Genomic DNA, 23264 nt, shown 5'->3' with positions numbered 1-23264 from the left:
CCAGTAGGATCATGGGTAGTGAGAGCTGGACTTGGACTTGGCAGAAGCAGCCGCCCACTGTCACTGGGAGCAGATGGCCTCCCTCTCAGAGTCAGCTGTTCACATGAGCTCAGGTCTGACGCTCAGTCTCACAGCTCACAGAGGGAACAACAGACTCATCACAGCTCACTCCCTGTTGGCTTTACATGAACTTTACAAACTACCTCTGAAGATTTCTCTGTTGAAGCTCACATTTACTCTGTGAAGACATGCCTCATTCCAGGTAGGCCTCTGAAATATTACTTCTTCATTTCATGCTTTTATTTTAGAGCTGTTATTGCGTATTTTGTTGTGAAACTCTTTGATCTTGTAGATATTGACAGTCACATATTGTAGAAAGAAGAACATCCTCCACAGAGCAGTCAATCATTTCTATTTTACCTGGAACCAGTTAGAAAGTGTAAGTGTTTTGGTGTTTCTCACACTCACCTTTATAAGAGAACGCAGAGTTGAGATAAACAGGAAGGAGGATCACTCACCTGCTGAAGCTCCTGTAATCCCATTTGCTGACCGTGAGATCTGATAAGGTCCTTAACAGCATTAAACTGAAGCAGGACGCTGTGAACCAACACAGGAGGAGTGTGTAAACATGACGCACGCCTTTACACTGTTAGATTTTTAGCCTCATTCAGTTAAAAAACAAATTATTCACATTGATTTATTGCAGTTTATAAGTGATGCAAAGCTGTTACCAGTGGTGAGAAGTACATTTAGTTAAGTATTTATACTTCACAATTTTGAGATACTGTATTTCCCTTTTCTTATACGTCTATTCTACAACAATTGAGAGGCAAATATTGTACTTTTTATTCCACTTATCTGTTAACTTTGGTCACCAGTTATCTTGCAGATGCAGATTAATAATACAAAATGTAATAAGCAAATAGGTTGAAATAAGACTTTATTGATTACCAGATGTAAGAATAAATAAACTGATGCATCAGTAATTATAATCCAATAATATTCTGAAATAAGCAATTCTGCATAATTAGTACTTTAGGTTTTGGTATCTACTTAGGGTATATCTTGATACTGATACTTTTGTACTTTCATTTAAATAATATTTGAAATGCAAGACTTTACTTGTAACGTATACAATTTAGTATTGCTAGTAATAATAATAATATCTTTATTAATTTATATAGCACCTTTCAAAAACAAAGTTACAAAGTGCTTTACAATGAAAACAATATAAAAGTACCAGGACTTAAGATATAAACAAGATAAAATCCTTTAAATAGTTACAATATTATACCATCAGTTAAGAAAAAGTAGTACTTTTTCCACCACTTGATTTCTTTATTGGGTGTTAGATATCTTGTATTGTTGTTGTTGAGCTGTTTTTGTTTTTGTTATATTATTCATTAAACGGAGCACCTCAGAACAATGACCTGTATGACCACCATAAGCCACAAGGTCATTTCCTCATCTGCGTCCTGTTCTTGAACAAAAGAACCAGGAAAGAGAGACGTTAAACTCAGAGGGGATCCCCAGTTTCCTTCTCTGGTTCCTGAACGGGAAATTGGTACATGGGAAAGAACCATATATCCTCTCATATTAAAAAACTTAAGAGTAATACTTTTGAAGGATTACTCCCCAGGTTGCTCGCAAGACTTGATGATTAATAACTCTCAAGTAAGCAGCCGGGACAATAAACTGAAAAGAGATGACTTATATGTTGCCATGGACGCTAAACAAAAACCCACTCTCCTCTCTTTGCAGGTGCACAACAGGAAACAGTTCAAGTCCTTCGTTCAGGAGCTTCCTCTTTCCCTGAATGCCACATGCAGGATGTTCCAATTTCCCCCCGTCAACGAACAAACACCAACCTGCACACAGCAACAGAAGTAAAACTAATCCTTCAAGATGGACGTCACTTCACTCTATGTTACTGAGGAGCCAGGAGCTGGCTTAGCTGAGGTGGACATATGTACGCTTGAGATTAATATCAAGTATGAAATCATCCCATCTATTGTCTGCTCTGTTTGCCTCTCATTCGGCCTCATCTACACCTTTTTCGGTATGTATTCATGACACCAGAACTAATATTAAATGTGAACAAAGTATAGCAGTAAAGACGGGCTACTTAAATTTCAATATGTCCCTGCTGTCACTGCTTTCGTATAAATGTTTCATTAGCTCACCTGATGGCGTAAACCCACAGTGGCAGATGTCTGAAAGCTGTCAGGGTTTTAAAGGTGGATAAGCACAAAGCTGGAGGAGGCAGATGGGAAGTCCTCTGTCTGAATTTGACACAGGCAGCATTAATAAAGAGCCACCTGTTGCACTGTTGGAGAGAAGCTCTTGTTAGTTCTGACAGCAATGTTGTATTTTCTACGTTCCAGGTAGTCACACTGGAGAAAAGGCCAATTCAAAAATAAATCAATAAATACAAGGTGCCAGTGGAGCAACTCCATGTCTGAAAAATTAAGCCAACGCTGTAGTGCCTTAAACTTGCATTCTTTCTAATTGCCAGCAGGGGGCGACTCCTCTGGCTGCAAAAAGAAGTCTGATTGTATAGAAGTCTATGAGAAAATTACCCTACTTCTCACTTGATTTATTACCTCAGTAAACATTGTAAACATGAGTTTATGGTCTCAATTGCTAGTTTCAAGTCTTCTTCAATACAGCATGATGTTCATTCAGTAAATTATGGTCCCATTTAGAGTCAAATAGACGATAAAGCAGGGTATGCTTTAGGACGTGACTACCTTGTGATTGACAGGTCGCTACCTGTCCAGTCTGGGAGTTGTACGTGTTTTGGTCTTAGAACTTTAACCCTTTCACCAAAGTGTTCTCAGTTCTTGAAAGTTAATTATAACATTTTGGTCGCCTGAAAGTATCTTATTCAGCGTATTATTTAGCTCCACCCTCTTGTGTCATTTCTGGTTGCAAAAAAAACAACATTAGCTCCCCAAAAAAGCAATATGAGGCTTTCTCTGTTTTCACTGAAAATATGTGGACACAAATCTTATAAACACAAACTGAAGTGTGTCCTATGGACCTAAAACATGTGACATTATGCAAACACACATGCTGCCAAAGTCTGCGTTCCCAGTAACTCTTGCCTGTAATGGATTGTATGACTGTAAATAATTAATCATTTTAAGAAAAACAGCAGTTTCAGTGGTGCAGGCGAAGGCAGTTTGTCAGTTGCTCTGATATTCCTCCCGTTAAAAATGTTAATGACAGATGTTGGAGCTGGACATGAATACTGGAACAAATTCACTTATGAAATGTATTTCAGCAATGTGTCCAGGCAGTTCAGTGAGATTTCAGTTAAGTTCAGAAACCAGTGAAAGAACTGCAGCAGTGGTAACTGTTCATCAGTGTTTGAGCAGTTACATGTAGGCCTGTGAGGACAGTCAGAATCAATCCAAAAGTACACGCTTGTAGGTTTTAAAGTGGACTTATTATGCCAACATGTTTTTCATCCCAACTCGTCACATGTTGACGTCTTGTCAGACCTCTCGGCATCACTTTTTCCATCGCAATAAACATGTGCTTAATGAACCCTCGGCATCACTTCTCGGTTGTAGTAGACACATGCTTACTGTTGTGAATTCAATAAAAACCCTTGTTTAGGATTAGGCAACAAAACCACTAAGTTAGGTTTAGGAAAAAACAACATAGTACAGTGAATGTGAAATGTGTCTTGACATTGGATAGTCCGAATCGGAGTTAAATTGATATTCTCCCCCTCATGTTAACCTGTCGTTTACCTGAATCCATCTCAACAAATGCCCACACAAGCAGCCTGCGTTTTGGTTTTGGAAAAGGTCCAAAAAGGACACTACCTCTCGCAAGCGGCCTCAGTCCGGTTGTTTGGCCCGCAGCAGAGTACGATTACTACGTTCACAACCGCCCAAAGCGGACTAAATGTTGGCTTGTGAAAGCGCCATAAGGTAACGAAAACACAACGATTCTTATTTTCAGGTGATTATACACTGAAGAAAACATACTTATTAACATTATATTAATCTGCCAAAAGATCCCCCTAAAAGCTGAACACTGTTCCTTTAACAAGTCAGTTTGGCTCTTCGCATTTAGAGTTACAGTCAAAGCAATCATATAATTTATTTGAATACATGGATGAAGAGATGGTTTAGATTTAAAATCAAGTCTAATTTTGTTTTATTCTACGTTTCAGGATACCGCTGCTTCAAGATGGTCATGTTCTTCTCAGGCTTCATGTTTAGCTCAGCAGTCATTCTCCTGTTGTACCACAAGGAGCCCCTGTTGGATGCCGAGCTGGGGTCAGAGACAAAGGCGGGCATCGGCCTGGGCGTGGGCATACTCTGCGGGCTGATGACCATGCTGGTGTCCACGCTAGGACTCCTCCTCAGCGGCCTGCAGCTGGGAAGCCTGCTCTCCCTCGCCATCCTGGTGGTCGTCGGACAGTTTTACAGCCTTAATCCAGTGTGGGTGCCTCTCACCGTTGTACTGGTCGCTAGCGTCGTCGCTGCTCTCTTCACGCTCCAGTGGCAGAAACTGTTCACCATCATCTACACATCTGTATTTGGAGCGACAACTGTGATGCTGGGTGTGGATTACCTGGTGGGGACGTTTACGCTGCCAGATCAAGTGTATGATGTGTTTTGTCAAGTCGCCCCACGTCCATTCTGCTGGTTTAACTGGGCGATCACTGGGATATGGCCTGTTATGGGTCTGATAGGTGTGTTGGTGCAATGGTGGTTTACTGCCAAAGGAATCTCACACACAGAAGGTGAGTTTAATTCAATCTGCACTTATGGATTAATTCAAGGCTGTTTTAATGTTAGATATAAGCTCCTTCTGTGATGTCATATACTCATCCTTTATTGATGCTTCCCAGCTGCACACAAAAACCAGAAGAAACATGCCAAGAAGCACAGTTGTAGAGAGTCAAGGCGAAGACCTCAACCATACCGTCAGCGCAGGCCTCCACTGCTGAAACGCTACGCTGGGGACGTCCTGGCGCCGGTCAGTGGCTCGGATTCGAATTAATCATTCAAAATCATATAGCCCTGACAATCAATGTTCGATGAAATAACAACGTGTCTTTCTCCTGTCTGCCTTTCAGAGTTATCTCCAGAGCCTTCAGGAGCGCCAGAATGGAACCGGCTCGTCCACCAGCAGCATCAGCACCATCACACATACTCTGATTGACTTTGACTTTGAGACGGGCTCCATGGTGCCTCTGACTGCGGCGTCGCCAGTCTATTCATTCTGAAGGAACACGGCTTCTTCAGATACTCATCAACATGCTCAGAGATAAATCCTCTGAATGATGACAACACAACATACACAGTCATCATCACTTCCTTTTTATCTCAGTTTTATCTCACGGACACTTTGTATTTCACGGTCGAGGTGTTTTCTTTCAAGGGATCTTTTATTCTCCAAATACTATGTACCATGTGTCTAGATTACCCTTACAAAAGAGAGGTTTATTCAAGTGTTCTATTGGTGTACTTCTTTTAAACTTAAAATAAGAGAGTATGCTTTCAGTTTACTTTTTATGTACTTAACAGTGATATACTTAACAAAATTGTACTTAAGTATACATGGCTTATACTGACAAGTATACAGAAGAGTCCAAGTACACTTGGCTTATACTGAAAAGTACAGAAACGTATATTTGGCTAAGTACTATAAGTTAACTGAAAGAAAACTTGCAAGTATACAGTAAAAACTATTAAACTAGTAGTTTACTGAGAGTATACTTTAAAGTGTACTTTCATAAACAGAAAAGTGGGCTACAAGTATATAACAGTATACCTATAAATTCACTTGTAGTATAGTTTATATTATAGTTGCAGTACAAAATACAACTTGGATGTAAACTAGTTGTGTACTCCAGGTTTACTCTAACATTTAAAGTATATTTAAATGTATACTTTTATAAACTAAAAAGTGGGCCAATTTAGTCCCAAGATGTATTGAAGTAGTACACTTAAAAGTATACTACTAGTACATTGATACTAGTATACTTATTGCATAAAGTATCCTTGGGAATATACTTGAACTGAGTTTACTTCGTATAATAAACTTGAGGTATACTTCTTTTTGTAAGGGTCGACTGGGTTGTAATTCTTCTGAAGTTCAAATGTAACGGGTTATAAACAATGAATTCAACATATGCAGTTAAATTAAGGAGATAAATGGAGACTGTTGGACAATAAACCAATAAATCACTGATGTAAAAAGAAATATTACAACATGCAAATATTAATTTGTTCTCGATTTCATGCAGACTTTGCCTCCAAAATATTAATAATTAATAATAATTCCTCACACGAGGAATTCAGGGTTAAAATAAATAAGCATCTCTCTGCTGTTACACTGAATCATTGTGCAGGATAAAGTTTATGTCAACTCCCCGGTGGCCTCTGGTGGCTCAGTCGTCACACTGCATCCAGTGTGTGGCCGTGCTCAGAGCCTTCTCCATTGATCGGTGGTGCTGGTTTACACGCCAGTACTGGGTGCCTTTAAACAAGTAGATATGTCCGTCTGTCCATGTGAATGCAGCATCAGTGTTGCTGGGCGCCCCGTGGAAGAGTTGTCCAACAGGTTTGGGATATGAACTGAAGTCTGACGGGCCAATTTCATCCCACTGCCAGTATCCAGAGCCCTGAAATAACATAAATGAAAGAAAATGAAAGAGACATTCAACAATCTCAAAATAGACAGAAAGAAATATTGTGTTTTGCACTTACTTTGAAAAAGATTATTTTTCTGTTCTTATTGGAGTACAAGGCTGAGTCAATGTTAGCAGGGATGTTGGACAAGCGTTTGGGGAAACCGTGGTCAAGTTTGAAGCCTGAGTATCTCCATATTTTGTCTTCTGTGAAAGAACATTTGGAGAGAAGAAAGCTTTTCTTTCAGCACTGTAATTTTAAAATGTTAAAGGGGACATATCATGCTCATTTCAAGGTTCATACTTGTGTTTTGGGTTTTCTACTTTCTACTTTTAAACAAGACTCGGTCAAAACTGAGTATATGGCTGGACCGTGTATACAGTCAGTCTGTGAATTTGTGGCTAAATTGTTACACAAATAGTTAGTGGTCATGTCTATAATGTTAAATCCACTAATGGTACGTGTCTACAGCCTCCGTCCTTTCTGTGCTTCCCATTCATTGTCTGTGTAAAGCAGCCGTGCAATGCTTTCTGGTAGCGTGGCAGCACGATTCGAGAGACGAGGTGTCACGTTGGCTGCTCCTCATTTGCATAAAGTTGAGCTCTAGGCTACTTTATGCAAATCAAGGGCGTCCGAACCGGCACGACTCGTCACCTCTGGAAACTCCCGAGAAACTTTTAAACTAACCATTGTCGATCTAAAATAAAGACAGATTCAGCAACTGCATGGCTTATTTCTTGTATAAAATGTTTTCAAAAACACATTTTGGTGAACTGTTTTCGTGATATAAGAGAAGAAAGTTTCCAAACGAGCCGGCATGTTGATTCAACTTTGAAAGCTTGGAGCAGCAGCCCACGAGCAAAGAACGTATATTGATACTCGGGAAAACATTCAACCAATCAGGTGCCGAGTGCCCTGTGTCTAGTGGCAGCCCATCAAGCATCCAATGCTGGGAAGCGAGGTGATCACTCGCGCAGGTGAGTGGAACCGCTGACACACACTCCCTGAAAATGTAAACAAAGGACTATTCCTGCCTTTTCGTTTTGAAAGAGCTCAGCTGCGTTGTAGGGCTCGCCCTCTGCGGTCCAGCCAAAAACACATTATTCTGTCTGAATATACCTGTATTCACCCTCTGTCTGAAACGCTCCGTTCTAGCGTCTGTCTCTTTAAGAGCCCCTCCCGATAAAGCCCAGTCTGCTCTGATTGGCTTGCAAGAAAAATATAGTCCACCTTTGCAAAGATAGCTCTCAAGCTGTGGGTGATATATTCTAATGAGCCTGCATGTGACACAGGAAGGGGAGCCAAATCTGAATGGCTTGTTGAATCACATGTTTTCTGATCTCGGCAGCCCACAAAAAACTGTCTGGGTTGTCTTATTTCACAAGTTGTGGGTTGTTGGCACTCCAGATACCCAAATGTATGAGCACAAGCACTGAAAAGGTGAGCTTTTCATGGTCTGTCCCCTTTAATATCCTGCCAGCATCGTACATCACACCCTTGTGAGAACTTTTTTAAACTAGAAATGAATCCACCTTTCAGAAAATAGGATTTGCTGGTCCGCTGAGAGTGAACAGCTGCATTGAGGCTCCCTGGCAGCTCCTTCCACAGCGCAGAGATCAGGACGGGAGTGTTGTAGCCAGAGCTGGACACCGTCCACACATACTGACCACTGAAGAAATACGTCTTACGCAAAGGACCTGCAGGCACACAATGCAGGCGAAAACATAGCTGTAAGTAGATACATCTCCCAAATGACTGAATATCAAAATACAAAGGCATGTTTTATTTATTGAGTGCAGCGTGACAGCATCAGATACCCAACATTACTGCATCCACTGTGGCCCTGCAAGGATCTGGTATAACTCCTGGCACCGAGTGACTTGGCTTTCTGGATGGAGGAGTCTTCTCTGGCTTTCCTGAAAAGCGATAACACTGCACATTGCATTAAATATACTTTAAAGATCACTCTGACACTGTGACTCTATTCTGACATTACCGTATAATGCCTGGATCCCTCGTATGTCATCCGAATGCAGTTTGAAGTCTGAGCGGTATCCGTTGTAAACAGGTCCCATCAGTGCGCTGTGGTGTTGCGAGTGGCCCAGGCCGAGAGCATGGCCGATCTCGTGGGCTGCAACAATCCTCAGGTTGTAGCCGGAGGTCTTCCCCTCTGTCCACACTTCATCTGCGTCGAAATGCACCATGCCTGACTCAGGGGCGTCAGCGTGGGCTAAAACACGACCTGAAGACAAAGCAAGAATTCTTCAAATCATTGTTTCATCTGACAGCAAAAGTTCATAAATTCAGCCGATTAGACTGTTATCAGGCAATTATCGGAGGTTATATAAGCCCCATAGATGTGGGTCAGTAGGGCCCTGCTACACCCACTAGTAGGTTTTATCATCTATTCACATGGTAGATCACCAAAAGAAGGTATAAAAGAAGACGACAGCGACCTCTAGCGACTGTAGTAATTATGACAGGAGTGGAAGTAAGGCACTGTAGTATACAGCAACGTATTCTCATACAATGGTTCGTACGATATCTCAAGAAAATTTTTCCTGCGAAATGTCCAGCAACACCTGTCAATTTCCGTCTTCACAGGAAACAACTTCCTTAGTTTTAGGCAAGAAAACAAATTAGTTAGGTTTAGGAAAAGGTCGACTTGGTTAGGTTTAGGCAAAAAACTACTTAATTAGGTTTAAGCAACAAAACTACTTAGTTAGGTTTAGGCAAGAAAACTACTTGGTTAGGTTTAGGAAAAGGTCAACTTGGTTAGGTTTAGGCAAAAAACTACTTAATTAGGTTTAAGCAACAAAACTACTTAGTTAGGTTTAGGCAAGAAAACTACTTAATTAGGTTTAAGCAACAAAACTACTTAGTTAGGTTTAGGCAAGAAAACTACTTAGTTAGGTTTAGGAAACATCCAGGGATCCTACCTCGTCCATCAAAGGGAACTGTACACGTCTTGTCTTTCCTGTGAAAGGCGATTTTGATGTCCGCTCGTCCTCCTCGCAGCTCCTTGAACCTTAAAGGTGACACGTCGCTCCAGTACTTAAATGCACTCTGGATGGCCAAACGGGTCTTTGTCTGACCCAAATCAGGGGTGTAACTATAGATGCGGTAGGTCAGCATCTTCTTCTTCCAGTGACCTGTTCAATTAGCAAACATTTAACATGACTTTTTACACACATTCATCAATCTGTATGTCTAATATGAATGTAGTTACCCACCCATGACTCGATATTTAAGAGATCTGTCATTGAAAGAGTCTTCCAGTCCACACCGAGGTTTGTTCATCATCGCCAGAGTGGCTGAATCTAGTTTTCCTGATAATTGCAGGTTTGTTGCTTTCTGAAAGATTCTGACATTCAAAGAAAAGAAATAAAGAAACAAACCTGGGGTAAAGGTAAAACAAACACAGGGAAACATGTCTTCATAAATAGTTAAAACTGATGAAATATGGTCACCTTAAGGCTTCCACTATCTCCTCAGGTGGATGGTTTCGGCCTTTACCGTCCAGTGGGATGTGAAGATAGCCATACTTCCTTAAATACGCCTAAAGAAAGAACACTAATTGTGAAAGTGAGAATGTACTCCAAGACCAGCATTCACTATTTTACTTTGAAGTAAAAGTACCTAGTTTTAGCAATAAACTGTACTCATTACGCAGAATATTATCGTATTATTTGACCATTATTACATATATTTTACATGTATTTTACATGTAAGCAGTACTTTAATGGTGTAATTGATTGAGGTCGAGCTTATACTTTATATAATGTTGGGTAGTTATCCTTTAACTCAAATTTAACCCCAAATCATCCAAAGATAGTTGTGATCGATTTGAACCATCCTAATGAAACAAGCAACGTCACAATGATTTGTAATGTTTTACAACTGAAAACATTTCTTCCTCTTCTTGTAAAACAAAATACTTCACTGCAGTATGGGCAGTTCCAAAACAGTGTTACTATACAGCTTTTAAACTGCAAAAAAGATTCAGTTGCAAGACTCAAAATCATGGACATTGTTTAAGTGCTGCTTCCAAAAAATACTTGACATTACATACATTTTAGCTTTTCTACATTTTCTTACCACCGCTTCTGTAAACTCTTCTCTGCTCAGGGCGACGGATGAAGCTGCTGTCAGCAGAACAAGAAGAACCATTAACTCCAGCCTATATTCCATTTTCCGGTTTGGGTCTTTTTCCATCACTCTTGGTCAAATAAAAACTTTTCAACTGATAAACAAGTTCTGGGTCTCTTAAGCAGCGCTGAAGACTGCAGTTCCTCCTTCGACAGCCATCCTCCGAGTATCAGTCCTCCCTGCGTCAGAGCTGTTTTAGTTTAGGGATTCAGTTTTTATACCGTCAAGTGTCTGTTGGGACCGGCCTCAAAGCCACATAATAAACCTTTTACAAGGAATGTGAAGTGTGGAAGACCAAAACCAACACATATTTCAGACACCAACAGCATGTTCACGCCTTCTTACAAACATCATTTAAAGCCATTTGTCTAGGAAGTGTTTAAGAATAACTTACGAGTCATTTTGTTTACGGCAAAGGAAGCAAATAAAATTAAGTATTAACAAAAAGAGGAGATTATCTACCCACCATGTATTAAAGGTGATAACTTATGACCATTTATGTCATTGATATTTAATTAAGTTGCAATAGTTTGTAGGTAAATTATTTTCCAGACGACATGAATTAAAGTGTGTACCCGAAATACTTCATGGTTATAGCTCTATGAGGAAAACAACTAACCGCACTTCCTCTATGAGACAACAGCTAATTATATTGTTCTCAATGTAGAAGCCCATTCAAGGAAAAACAATGACGCCCCCATGTAACCATCGCTACAAATCGTCCTCTGAATGGAGACAGAGAATGCCTCCTTGAACACGGAGAGATCACTCAGACATACTTAAAACAATTACACTTGAACCACGGGTTCAATTTGAATTCCAAAAACACTGGAAAAAACGTTGGTTAGTTACTTTTGTTTAGTTTTCACCAAAGACACAAAATAGCACAAACAAACTAACCGATCGTGGCAGCGATAGACCAGCAACCCCCGTGTTCTGTGAGGTAAAATTACAAGTTTCTTCAATGGAGTCTGGTGGCTTTGGCGAAAGCATAGATAACAGCTTCAGTTCCATGTTAAAAAGGACTGTCTGACGGCAAGGTAAAGCAGCGAAAATGTTCTAAACATAGTGTACACTTAAACTGATGTTGATTGTTTTAAGTGAGCCTTTCTTTTTAGTGGCTAAAATGTGTTTTGCTGCCGGCCCCGTACACAACAGTACATAACTTTGCTTCCATGTGATAACACCTGTCTGTTTCTCCAAACTGGGAGCATGCCGACCGTCATCTACTGTAGGTAATACACCTACTATGGATTGGAAGTACCTCATACAACCCCACTTCAAAACACCCGAACTATCCCTTTAAACTGTGTCCCAATTCCAAAACTACACTAAGCTGCTCTCATAATTTGAGAATTACAAAATTAATTTGATTTTTTCAAATATGCTTTTGATGTAAACTATTCTCCCACAATACAATGGACAAAGGAAAGGGAGGCGGTTAAGATTTAAATTTAAACAAATTGTGTATGGCGGTGAGCTTGCTCCAGAAAGATCTAAGAAAAGAAAAAGTAAATTTGGAAAACCATTTTGCTTTCGTGAAGTTTAATGGAAGGTCTGCAGTAGCAGTTTAATTGTCGACGATGATGATGGTGCACGTATTGTATAATTTCCTGTTAGTATAGAACATTAGGGTATGTTGATTTCTTGTATACCAACTGCAGAAAATGTATACTTTACTAAGGGAAGTATAATATATACTGTTTAGAAGTAGTTTGTAGTATGAAATCAGGACATCAAATTAATTTTAAGGGTCACTTTTTGATTTTAAATATCAAGTTTTCTTTTCCTTTCCATCTTTTTGCAAGTGCACGACAAACTTGCTGGAGTTGCCTTTTAAGTGGTGCCAAACCGGCTTAACTCAGTTGCAAGAAATTCCCTTTACTCTAGAAGCTGTTTGCAAAAATCACCACATTTCATTTCATTACACTAGAAGCAAAAGCATTAGTCTAACATATTACATTAAAGGATTCTAGTGGCTTCTTTCTTTATTCTTCTTATTGTCCATTCGATCCTCCTGAAAGCGTAAATATTTAAAAAACAGGTCACAAATTTTTTGCCTCATTTAAAAAAAACATTTCCTAAAACAGCTGGGCACTGTAGTTTTTAGCAAACGTTTCTCAAACAGGAGTTAATAGTGTATTTGTTGGGGACTATTTTCAGCTGCGTATTAATACACATTTGATGTTCCAATAGTGAGCAGGACGGTGTATGTGGATCAACTCAAAGTAACTACAGTGTCCATGTCCATCACCAGGTGCTACAGTGTGGCTCAATGATGTATTTTATTGTGTTTTTAATATATATATATATATATTTTTGTTTTAACAATGCAGCTCAATGGCACAGAGGAATACAACTCTATCAAGCTTTGGCTACAGAGACGATTCTTGTCGGTACGATCAATTCATTATTGTTTTTAGTCTTTTTATGAGATTTGTTGACAACAGGAAAATATACAATATCACCAGCCTTATCCTTTAAGTGTTTTTTCAAAATATCCAATTACACCAAAATATAGATTTGTTTTCCAAAATAACATCCCAGTAATTCAGTTCAGAATACTTGTTCACTCTACCACGAAAAAGTAATATGAGATAAACATTTTACGCAGCATGTAGTTTTAATTAATGTAATGACTGTATAAACAGTGGTCCAACATCAGTGCGACTACAAGAGGCCCATTCAATCGTTTACAAAGAAATGTTCATTCTTAAGAGCAGACAAGTCAACAAACTATATTCTCTTAAACAGAAAATATTGTACGTGTAAGTAATACCTGATGCTATGAAAGGTACAAAATGGAAAGGACAGACACGCACAAAAAACAATTCACAATGATGTCTTTAAAAGATATTTAAAAATGAGAGGCCTGGCCGATACAAGTGTATGAGCAGGAGTCATATTGTTATCTGGAGAACAGGCCGGTCAGTTCTGAAGGTGTGATGCTACGTGGACATCCTGTCGTTCTCTGCTTGAAAGGCGCCGGGACTGTGTTCAAACCAGAGTTCATGATGAATATCAAATAGGTAGAATATGTTTAATGGAAGCCATGATCACAAAGCTGCAAAGGTCCCTTCCCTGTCTTTCAGTATGTAGTTTGTGTGTTTAGTCTGTCCGATTCTTCCGCTTTCCTTTATTGCTTCAAGAATCACGCTCAAGCTGCTGTAACTCATCCCGTAGGGCCGCAACCCGACCCAGCTTTTCCAACTGATCCTTTGTTGGCTCTGTTATTTCCCCCGAGTCCACTTTCTGCTTCAATTCCTCAACTTGCCGCAGCTTCTTTTTCAGGTTTTTGATCTTCTTGGCCTTTTCTGCTGAGGAATCATCGGGAGAGGAGACTGAAACCGGCGCCGCCGTCTTGTTTGAAGACTCGCCACTCTCCGAAATGGACACGTTCTCGACAGCGTCGGTCACCGAGTCCACGTCCGCGTCCGGGTCCTCGTCCCCATCCCCGTGCTGCTGCTGTTTTCGTTTTTCTTTACGTTTCATGTTGCGTTTGGCAGCCTTTGAGAGACCGGCTGTCTCGCTGTCCCCGCTACCCAGGATCTTTTGCTGTTGCTGCTTTGTCTGACCTTCTTCGGACGGGTTCATTCCAGGTGGCAGGTCTGGTTTGCTCTTGAAAAACTTCACATACTTGTTTTCATAGCTGAAAAGGCAAGAAACAGACACACAAGATTAAAAACTGAAGTGAGAGGATAAAAAGGACTTTCCACTTGATGAATATCGGCTCATTCTAATCGGTCAGAGCATCCCTGCTTGGTGCAATACTACCTTTGCTTTTCATAATGGCCATTTAATTTCATTATAAATATAATTAATATTTATTTTAGACAGAAAAAGGTTAAGAAGCGTGTGCTCATTCGTAAATAATAATAATAATAAATTACAATTAAAAGCCGGTACTCTATTAATTTAGGGAGCATCATTTTCCACAACACTGTCGTGCAAATATTTCAGAATAAAAGCACAACAAATGAAGAAATTCTGTCTGAAAATTTGCTTCCAAGCCCAGCGCTCTTCCCCTGGGCCTGATTCACAGGTGCTGCTCATGATGGCAGTGTGGCCCGGTCGTAAGATTATGATTTATACATTCTGTGTACAACTGTTGGAGAGGAAGAACTGCACTTACACTGGTACTTCTTCCTGCGGGGTATAACCATCCTTCACCCGCCGCGGCTTCCTCCACGTTCCATCAGGTCGCTGAGTGGAAGCGATGTATTTCCCTGAAGAGCAACAGGTACAACATTTTAGAGAGTACTGATATGTTTGAATGAATTAAACTGCAAATTTTAAGCCAGCTGACCTTTATATTATCCTGTTGGGGCTGGCTCTGACTGTCATCATGACAAAGAAAATATCTCCTTTAGTTATTGCTCTGCATGCTTATAAACTATTTCAATAACTTTCTAAATTTTAATCTTATGTTCTTTTCCAAGGACTACAGATGAAAAATAGCCTTTCGGCTACATTGTTTATTAATGTGTACCGTCCCTGTCACATAAATAAAAAAACTGGACGCAGTGGAAGCTGTGCAGCTCCAAGGCCCCATCCAGCTTATTTTATAAATGGAGAATCTTGCCAGTTGCCACATTAATATAATGATATAATGCAGTGCACACACATCACTGCCACACTAATCTGGAACAGTTTAAAACTCCAAAACTGTGTTGTTAAATATTAGCTGGAATTGCACTAAATAGCTGACATGTTATTGTTATCTGGGAGATGACTTTTATGAGCATTATGTTAGGTAATTTCTGGTCAATCATATAGCCAAGTATACTAAAAGACATAATCATAAGCATGGGAACATTTGCACCAATAAGGTACATCAATAATTCATTTCAACAGAAATATTTTATATGTAGGCTGTTTGGACAATGCATTTATTAACTATTTTACTGCAACATATTGAACAATAATATCAGCATTTACCGCAGCACTTCTGAACAACACTATTCTAGATGTTATTAAAAGGGATAATGTACAGCGAGCCGGTGATTGTTGAGAAATAAACCCCGACAGGGCGATGTGGCATGTGTTGTAGTGTCATGAAGGGCTGCTGTAAGTTACAGACGTCACTGTGCATGTTGACTTTAAAAAAAAACAAAGCTTCAAATCTTTTTTGGCATTAAAAAAACCCAAAGAAAACTCTAAAGATTCATGATTGAGGCTTTATCCAACCCAGCACTAGTTTGACAAGCTATTAGGGCTGCACAATTATGGCCAAAATGATAATCACAATTATTTTGATCAATATTGAGATCACGATTACTCCTTGATTTTAGGGACAAAATAATTTTATTGCACTTTCACATTTGAATAAACAAAGCACTGCTTTCACTTCCATGTTGTGCTACATTCCTGCTAATGTACAAATCTTTGCATCAACATAAGACTGGTCCTTATTCACAGTGCATCTCCTAGAAGCAAAATAAAATTGTACCAAAACTTTTTTACCCAATATTAAATCAACAGAGCACTGCTTTCACTTTCACGTTGTGCTATATTCCTGATAATTAACAAATCTTTGCATGAAAATGAAACTTAAACTAAGGTTCTTCATCACCTGAATTCAGTGCATTTTACTCTCCTACTCTGGACTGCAGCTGCAACATCCAGGAAAGTTTTCACATCTCAATCGACCCCTGCTGGCTGGCTGGCTGGCTGGCTGGCTGTTAGTCCAGGAAGTTTGAAAATTTGATATGCAGCAGAGTTTTCCACACATTTTAAACCTCAATATCGCAGTCGATCATATTCAGTTAATTGTGGGAAGCCAAAATCATGATTGCGATTATTATTCAATTAAAGCTGCAGTGGATAGAAATGGAGTTATTTTTATAAAACAGTCGCTATATACTGACAGTAGACACACTGTTAGCTGGACCTGCACACAGCTGATATATGTGACATAAAGGTTTGCAGGTAAATAAATACTGCCTCATTTTAAGGGGTCTTAAAGGGACTGTTTGTCACTTCTGACACATACACGTATACGTTAAATCAATCCGGGTCGGTGTCCCATGCGCTCTTGCATGTGGCTACGCTGTTCAAACTCAGACTCCAACACAAACTACACAGAAGAACCAAAACCGCAAAGTTACATCTAGTGAAGCCCGTCTTGAAAAACAGTGTTGGCCGCGGTCGGAGGACGCCGGGGAAACCATAGCTTTGGTCTCCAGGGCCGGAGTCTCTGCTGTACTCTGCTCCTCTGCCTTCTTGCCTTCACCCACCGTGCTCGTTCTCGCTCAGCTCGCTCCACCTCTAGACGTGCATGTGCGCACACTACACACTGCAGAAGAGTTAGTTTAGCTCTGAGAATATCTAGTGAATGTACTACTCCGCTGCCTGCTTGTCTTCACTCACACCGCGCGCGTTCTCGCTCCACCTCTAGACGTGAACGCGCGCTCACTCCACACTGCAAAAGAGTTAGTAGCTCTGAGAATATCTAGTGAATGTTAGGTGGACATTTGTGCAGAAATAAATGTTGCAGCTCCTCCAGACCAACAAAGGTTTCACGTGTCTTGTGAAGTGACGGAGCTCCGCAGCGAGTTACATTATCATCTCCGACCGGGTGCTGGTGTCTCCCCTGTTCCCTCCGACCGCAGTCGGGAGGCTGAGGCAGGAAAAGCCAACACTAGGATCAACAGTGATTCATGGAGAGACCTTCGTCTGGTCAGCTAACATTACTGCCAAGCAGGTGAAATATAGAGTGATATTGTGGTTTTAGCTGACGTGTGTCGCCTCACTGTTTTGAGCGATGCTCCTTTCATGTCTATGTAAAGCGAGCGCGAGCCCGACGCTGTCTTTTGTTGACTTAACGGCCACAGGTGTCGCTGTTAACAAGCATTTCTGATTCTTACAAACAGTCCCTTTAAGGCAAAAAGGTTGGGAACCACTGTAGACCATTTTAAGCAATATTGTGAACCAATAATTTTGCATTTTTATATAATTTATGCATCAATGTGACGAAGTAATTTATTTGTCAGGCATGTAATTTGAAGGATTTATGTTGGTTTATGATATCAACTGTTTCTCAATTGATTTATAGCAATATCATTATTTAAAATGACATATATATACTCTCTTACTTGTCTGTTCTTGGTCCTAATTGATTAAGTAAGTCATTACAATATTTTGAACTTATCTTGTCGTTCTAGCTTGTGACTGCTTTACCATCATAATAACTCACGTTAGTAATGTTAGTGGTATTTTCTCAAAGAAAACACAACTCTTCACACACAATATATAGTTAATAATAATAGCTGTTGCTTTGGATGAAATATCGCGATAGTTTGACTTCTATTACAACGTGAACTCACTGGCCGTTGACAATTAGAACTAGCTAGGTAGCTAATGCTAGCTAGCTAATAAGTCAGGTTTGTTCTGCTACAAAGGTAACGTGGCTGATTAAAAACACGTACAACCCTTAAGTTACGTAAGTAACACATTAAATGTCTTCCTAACAGTAGCATATATAGATATATATCACGGTAATTTATCTAAAGGAGTGCTTTAGCTATAAGCTAACTAGCTAGAGTTAGCCGTTAGCATTAGCATTAGCTAGCAAAACAACAACGTGTGAATCAAAAGCGTCGTTATAAACACGCTGTTGTTGATCAATACTGTAACTAGAAATAAAGATAGTAGTCGGGTTGTTTAATGGAGAGGGGTTTTGTTTCAGTTAGACAAAGGTCTGGCACACATTGATCAGTCTTACCAGAATCATCTTGGATATAGGGGGTCGCCATTTCGGTGTTAACTTGCTGCTGCTCCTCCTCCTCCTCCTCGGTACCGTCGGTCGGTCGGTAACGGTGGTAACCAAACAAACGTCCCCTCTCTCTCTCTCTCTGCTCAATTTGATCCCACACGGCAGCGAATTAACACCACTTTATTAACTCTTGTTCCCCTCGAAGTGAGAGATGTCATGGCCAGCTTCTACCTGACGGTTAATATTATTACAGTGAAGCTAAAAGATACAGCTGAACAACCATCACTGAACTGTGTGAGTTATTGATGTGTAGGTCAGAAACGAGCCGGTTCAAAGAGCCGGCTCTTTTAAGTGAACGATAACAGCCGGCTCCCGTCCGAGAGACGTTTTTTTTTCTTTACTTAAAGGGACTATTTGTAACTTTCAGAAATGCTTGTTAACAGTGAAACCTGTGGCTGTTAATTCAACGAAAGTCCGTGTCGGGTTCGCGCTTGCTTGCTCTAAATAAACATGAACGAGCATCGCTCAAAACAGTGAGGCGACACACGTCAGCTAAAACCACAATATCACTCTATATTTCACCTGCCGCAGGGAGACACCGGCACACTGTCGAAGACGATAACGTTTCCCGTTACGGAACCCGTCACTTCACAAGACACGGAAAACCTTTGTTGGTCTGGAGGAGCTCCAGCAGTTATTTCTGCACAAACTTCCACCTAACATTCACTAGATATTCTCAGAGCTACTAACTCTTTTGCAGTGTGGAGTGAGCGCGCGTTCACGTCTAGAGGTGGAGCGAGAACGCGCGCGGTGTGAGTGAAGACAAGCAGGCAGCGGAGCAGTGACTCCGGCCACACGCGAGCGCGCATAAGCGAGCGCGCATGGGATCCCGACCCGGTACATTTATACGCTTAAAAAGTTACAAACAGTCCCTTTAATTCAAGGCAGAACAATAGGACGATCTTCTCCGCGCCACGGGCACTCCATGCACTGACTGATGGTACGTGTCCACAGGCTCCGTCATTTCCACGCTTCCCATTCATTGTCTATGTAAGCAGCCGCACAGCAATGCATTCTGGTAGCGTGGCGTCGCGATTCGAGAAACGGAGCGTCACGACGCCCGCTCATCATTCGCATAAAGTTGATGTCTAGTCTACTTTATGTAAATCTCCGGGTGTCCGACGCGACTCGCCGCCTCTCGAAACTCCCGAGAATCTTTTAAAATGAACGATTTAGCAACTGCAAGGCTTATTTCTCACCTCAAATGTTTTCAGAAACACATTTTGGTGAACTATTTTGGTGAAATAAGAGAAAGTTCCAAACGAGCCTCCATGTTGGTCCGATTTGAAATCCAGGAGCGGACAGCCCACAAGGGAAAGCGTTTGTCCAATCAGGTGCAGCCGGAAGTATTGAAATAAAGCCGGGAAAACGTCATCGCTCAGTATTGGTCAATCATCTATCGTGTCACCGCCTAGTGGCACGCCCACCAAGTGTCCAATGTTGGGAAGCGTTGTGTCCCCTTGCGATAAAAAACGCCCCTGTGGACACGTACCATAAATGTTGTGTTAATGACGTCCGTGCGACCAATCAGGTGATGAGAGACAAGGATCATAATACCATCAAGCAGGGAGGGGCAGGGGTGCGCGGCGCGCTGACGGTCTACAGGTACAGAGCAGGAGGGAGAGGAGGAGAGAAAGAGAGAGAGAGGAGTGCGGTGCGCAAATAGCAGATAAGATGAGTGACAGTCGGAAACGAAGCAGCATGTAAAATTATGGTATTCTGGAAATTATAAGGTTTAGTATAATTATATTGAATAATTTAAGTGATATATCTGCACAAGTACTAATCATAGGTCAAAACAGCGCTAAATTTGGCTGAACTATAAAATGCAGAAGTGGTAAAATGAAGAGCCGTTCGGGAGCCGAAAGAGCCGGCTCTTCTTGGTGAGCTGAGTCAAATGATCTGGCTCACTAAAAAGAGCCGGAATTCCCATCACTAATAACCGGGCGATACGAAGACACAAACCGAGCGAACCCTTTTTCTTCAACTTCGGAAATGACGACGTGGATCATCGTGGGTTGCCAGGTTTGGGACAGTCAACGGGTGTTTTAACACTTGATGTAAACAGCTTGTTGAAGTGGGCATCGCCCTGGAATGTAACTGAAGTACTGTACTTAAATACAAATGTAAGGGTACTTGTACATTACTTGAGTTTTTTTTCTCTTCATGCTACTTTCTACTTGTACTCCACTACATTTCGAGGGGGGATATTTTACTTTTTAGCTTTAGTTACTTTGCAAAATAAGATTTTTGCATATAAGCCCATGACAATCTTATAAAATTAGGGCAGTCAATCGATTAAATTATTTAATATGATAGATGGATAGATAGATAGATAGATAGATGTACTTTATTGATCCTAAATTGGGAAATTATTGTTTATTACAGCAGCAGGTTATTCAATCAATGCACAGGAACAGTACATAAAATGTACACGTCAACCCAAAAGAAATATATCCATAGAATACAAAATATAAAATTCAACATGTGCAAGAACATGTAATATAAATATAATATAATATTTAATATATTGCTTGGGCTCATGTGTGCAATACTAAACTATTGGACTAGCCCTTTTAAAGATGAGATCCGTAAAAACAAATGTACTGCATATAGGCTACTGCACTGAGGATTTAAACCTGTGAACAGCACATCATTTCCTACAACTTATCATGTAAGCCTGATGATGATTGTCCTGGGACCTGAGAAGTAGACATCTGTAAACCCAGTTTCTCAGACCTCTGGGACGTGGCTGCTGATCTGGCAAACAAGGCCACTTCAATAAACATAACATAAATAGTTGTTCGTCACCCAAAGAATGTCTCTAATGAAAACAATTCTTTGTGAGTCATACTCAAAAAAAGACATGTGTGCCCATTTGTGCAAACTTGTATACATTACTAGACCCAGGAAGACACGACTCCGCTTAAGCCTCTTCAGTGATTACATGTCCATTTTATTTTATTTATGGTGTAAATCCCTATCTCTCAGTAAGATATGCTGTTCAACTACAAACATATGTGCATCCTCCCAGGTTGTAAAGATACCAGATTATTCAGCTCACGGATTAGATTTATTCCGCCACTTTGGTCCTTTAGCTAATGAAAAAGACATTATGATCTAATGTTTTCCTTTACATGAATCATCAGTCATTATATCTACATTGTATCAATGATTGTCTTGTTGTTTTTGTATGTGGAGCTTTTTTATGTACTTTTTGGCTTTTTGATTTTCTATAGACCACATTTATGAGAGCATTTCATTATTGTACATATGTGTTAAAGCATCAGTAATAATATTCCAATAAAATGACATATATGGGCACACACACACACACACACACACACACACACACATATACTGTATGTATATGTGTGTATATTAGGGCTGTCAAAGTTAATGCGTTAAGTTAATAACTTGTTAACGCAAATTTGTTTTAATGATACTGGCATCATATGAAACTAGAAAACCTAAGGAATCCATTGGTACCAATCATGTCATACTACTAGATTGTCGGGAAGGAGGTTAAATAATGCTCCAAACTTACCTTAAATTTTGACGAGGAAAAACTGTCATGGCCATTTTCAAAGGGGTTCTTTGACCTCTGACCTCAAGATATGTGAATGAAAATGGGTTCTATGGGTACCCACGAGTCTCCCCTTTACAGACATGCCCACTTTTATGAAAATCACATGTAGTTTACAGTTTTTACAGCTGTAGTTTGCCATGTTATGATTTGAGCATATTATTTTATGCTAAATGCAATGCCTGTGAGGGTTTCTGGACAATATATGTCATTTTTTTGTGTTGTTAATTGATTTCCAATAATAAATATATACATACAATTGTACAAAGCAAGCATATTTGCCCACTCCAATGTTGATAAAAGACATAATTCCCTTTAAGGTACATTTTGAACAAATAAAAAATGTGTGATTACTGCGATTAAAATTCAATTAACTATGGACAATCATGTGATTAATCGCGATTCAATATTATTACTCTATTACTCATTACTTAAAAGTTTGTTTATAAACTTTTGTAAGTATGAACTGTAAATTGCATTAATGAAAACAATCTCGAAAAAAAAAAGAATATTAAAAAAATTAATAATATAATATACATAATTCTTAGTTATGAGTTACTTTTACTTTTGTTAAAAGTATATTTCAATGCTAATACTTTTGTACTTTAACATTTGGAATGCAGTACTTTTAATTGTAAGTATTTCTAGGCTGTGGTATTGCTACTTTTACTTGACTTAAAGGTCCCATATTATGCTAATTTTCAGGTTCATAATTGTATTTTGTGTTTCTACTAGAACATGTTTACATGCTGTAATGTTCAAAAAACACTTTATTTTCCTCGCACTGTCGGTCTGAATATGCCTTCATTTACCCTCTGTCTGAAATGTTCCATTTTAGAGCATTTTGAGGAAATTACAACAGAATTGCGTTGCTAGGCAACAGCTTGGGTCCATATGTACTTCGTGTCAGCTGACGACATTCACATACACAGCAACCAAGGCCTATGGAAAGGAGGCTGGGTCACTCGTCATCAACGCGTCATATCTTTTGGGGTATAACACATGCGCAGTAAAATCTGGCCTGCACTCGCCGAAATTGAGCCAATCGCAACGCACGACCGCAGCTTCAGTTACACTGCGCATGCGTTATACCCCA

At 40.0% G+C, this 23264-nt stretch overlaps 3 protein-coding genes across 3 annotated transcripts; 1 reads left to right on the top strand and 2 right to left on the bottom strand.

Moving 5' to 3' along the window:
- On the top strand, positions 1-7380 carry LOC141772981 (transmembrane protein 198-like). Its single transcript, XM_074644571.1, has 5 exons — positions 1-262; positions 1762-2059; positions 4190-4765; positions 4874-5001; positions 5102-7380. Exons 2-5 carry the CDS (start codon positions 1906-1908, stop codon positions 5249-5251), a joined length of 1008 nt encoding a protein of 335 aa, XP_074500672.1. The 5' UTR covers positions 1-262; positions 1762-1905; the 3' UTR covers positions 5252-7380.
- Positions 5325-11109, bottom strand: LOC141772980 (matrix metalloproteinase-19-like). Its single transcript, XM_074644570.1, has 9 exons — positions 10758-11109; positions 10130-10218; positions 9893-10023; positions 9599-9811; positions 8656-8901; positions 8477-8575; positions 8192-8356; positions 6738-6865; positions 5325-6652 (listed from the first exon to the last, which is right to left on the bottom strand). Exons 1-9 carry the CDS (start codon positions 10872-10874, stop codon positions 6419-6421), a joined length of 1422 nt encoding a protein of 473 aa, XP_074500671.1. The 5' UTR covers positions 10875-11109; the 3' UTR covers positions 5325-6418.
- A 2303-nt stretch (positions 11110-13412) lies between these two features.
- On the bottom strand, positions 13413-18840 carry pym1 (PYM homolog 1, exon junction complex associated factor). Its single transcript, XM_074644573.1, has 3 exons — positions 18532-18840; positions 14941-15034; positions 13413-14457 (listed from the first exon to the last, which is right to left on the bottom strand). Exons 1-3 carry the CDS (start codon positions 18560-18562, stop codon positions 13953-13955), a joined length of 630 nt encoding a protein of 209 aa, XP_074500674.1. The 5' UTR covers positions 18563-18840; the 3' UTR covers positions 13413-13952.
- Positions 18841-23264: the final 4424 nt, after the last annotated feature.

The sequence above is a fragment of the Sebastes fasciatus genome, chromosome 8, assembly GCF_043250625.1.
Source record: "Sebastes fasciatus isolate fSebFas1 chromosome 8, fSebFas1.pri, whole genome shotgun sequence".
In the NCBI taxonomy this organism is placed as follows: Eukaryota; Metazoa; Chordata; class Actinopteri; order Perciformes; family Sebastidae; genus Sebastes; species Sebastes fasciatus.
This window is presented reverse-complemented; position numbering and strand designations above follow the sequence as displayed.

What these genes read in the sequence shown, in the direction of transcription:
- LOC141772981 (XM_074644571.1), top strand. Translation starts at nt 1,906, where the DNA reads ATGGACGTCACTTCACTCTATGTTACTGAGGAGCCAGGAGCTGGCTTA. An exon ending in AGGAATCTCACACACAGAAG is followed by an intron (nt 4,766 to 4,873) that starts GTGAGTTTAATT and finishes GATGCTTCCCAG; the next exon opens with CTGCACACAAAAACCAGAAG. An exon ending in CTGGGGACGTCCTGGCGCCG is followed by an intron (nt 5,002 to 5,101) that starts GTCAGTGGCTCG and finishes TCTGCCTTTCAG; the next exon opens with AGTTATCTCCAGAGCCTTCA.
- LOC141772980 (XM_074644570.1), bottom strand. Translation starts at nt 10,874, where the DNA reads ATGGAAAAAGACCCAAACCGGAAAATGGAATATAGGCTGGAGTTAATG. An exon ending in TCTTAAATATCGAGTCATGG is followed by an intron (nt 9,812 to 9,892) that starts GTGGGTAACTAC and finishes CTAATTGAACAG; the next exon opens with GTCACTGGAAGAAGAAGATG. An exon ending in AGGGATCCAGGCATTATACG is followed by an intron (nt 8,576 to 8,655) that starts GTAATGTCAGAA and finishes ATCGCTTTTCAG; the next exon opens with GAAAGCCAGAGAAGACTCCT.
- pym1 (XM_074644573.1), bottom strand. Translation starts at nt 18,562, where the DNA reads ATGGCGACCCCCTATATCCAAGATGATTCTG. An exon ending in CTATATCCAAGATGATTCTG is followed by an intron (nt 15,035 to 18,531) that starts GTAAGACTGATC and finishes GTTGCTCTTCAG; the next exon opens with GGAAATACATCGCTTCCACT. An exon ending in CCGCAGGAAGAAGTACCAGT is followed by an intron (nt 14,458 to 14,940) that starts GTAAGTGCAGTT and finishes TTGCCTTTTCAG; the next exon opens with CTATGAAAACAAGTATGTGA.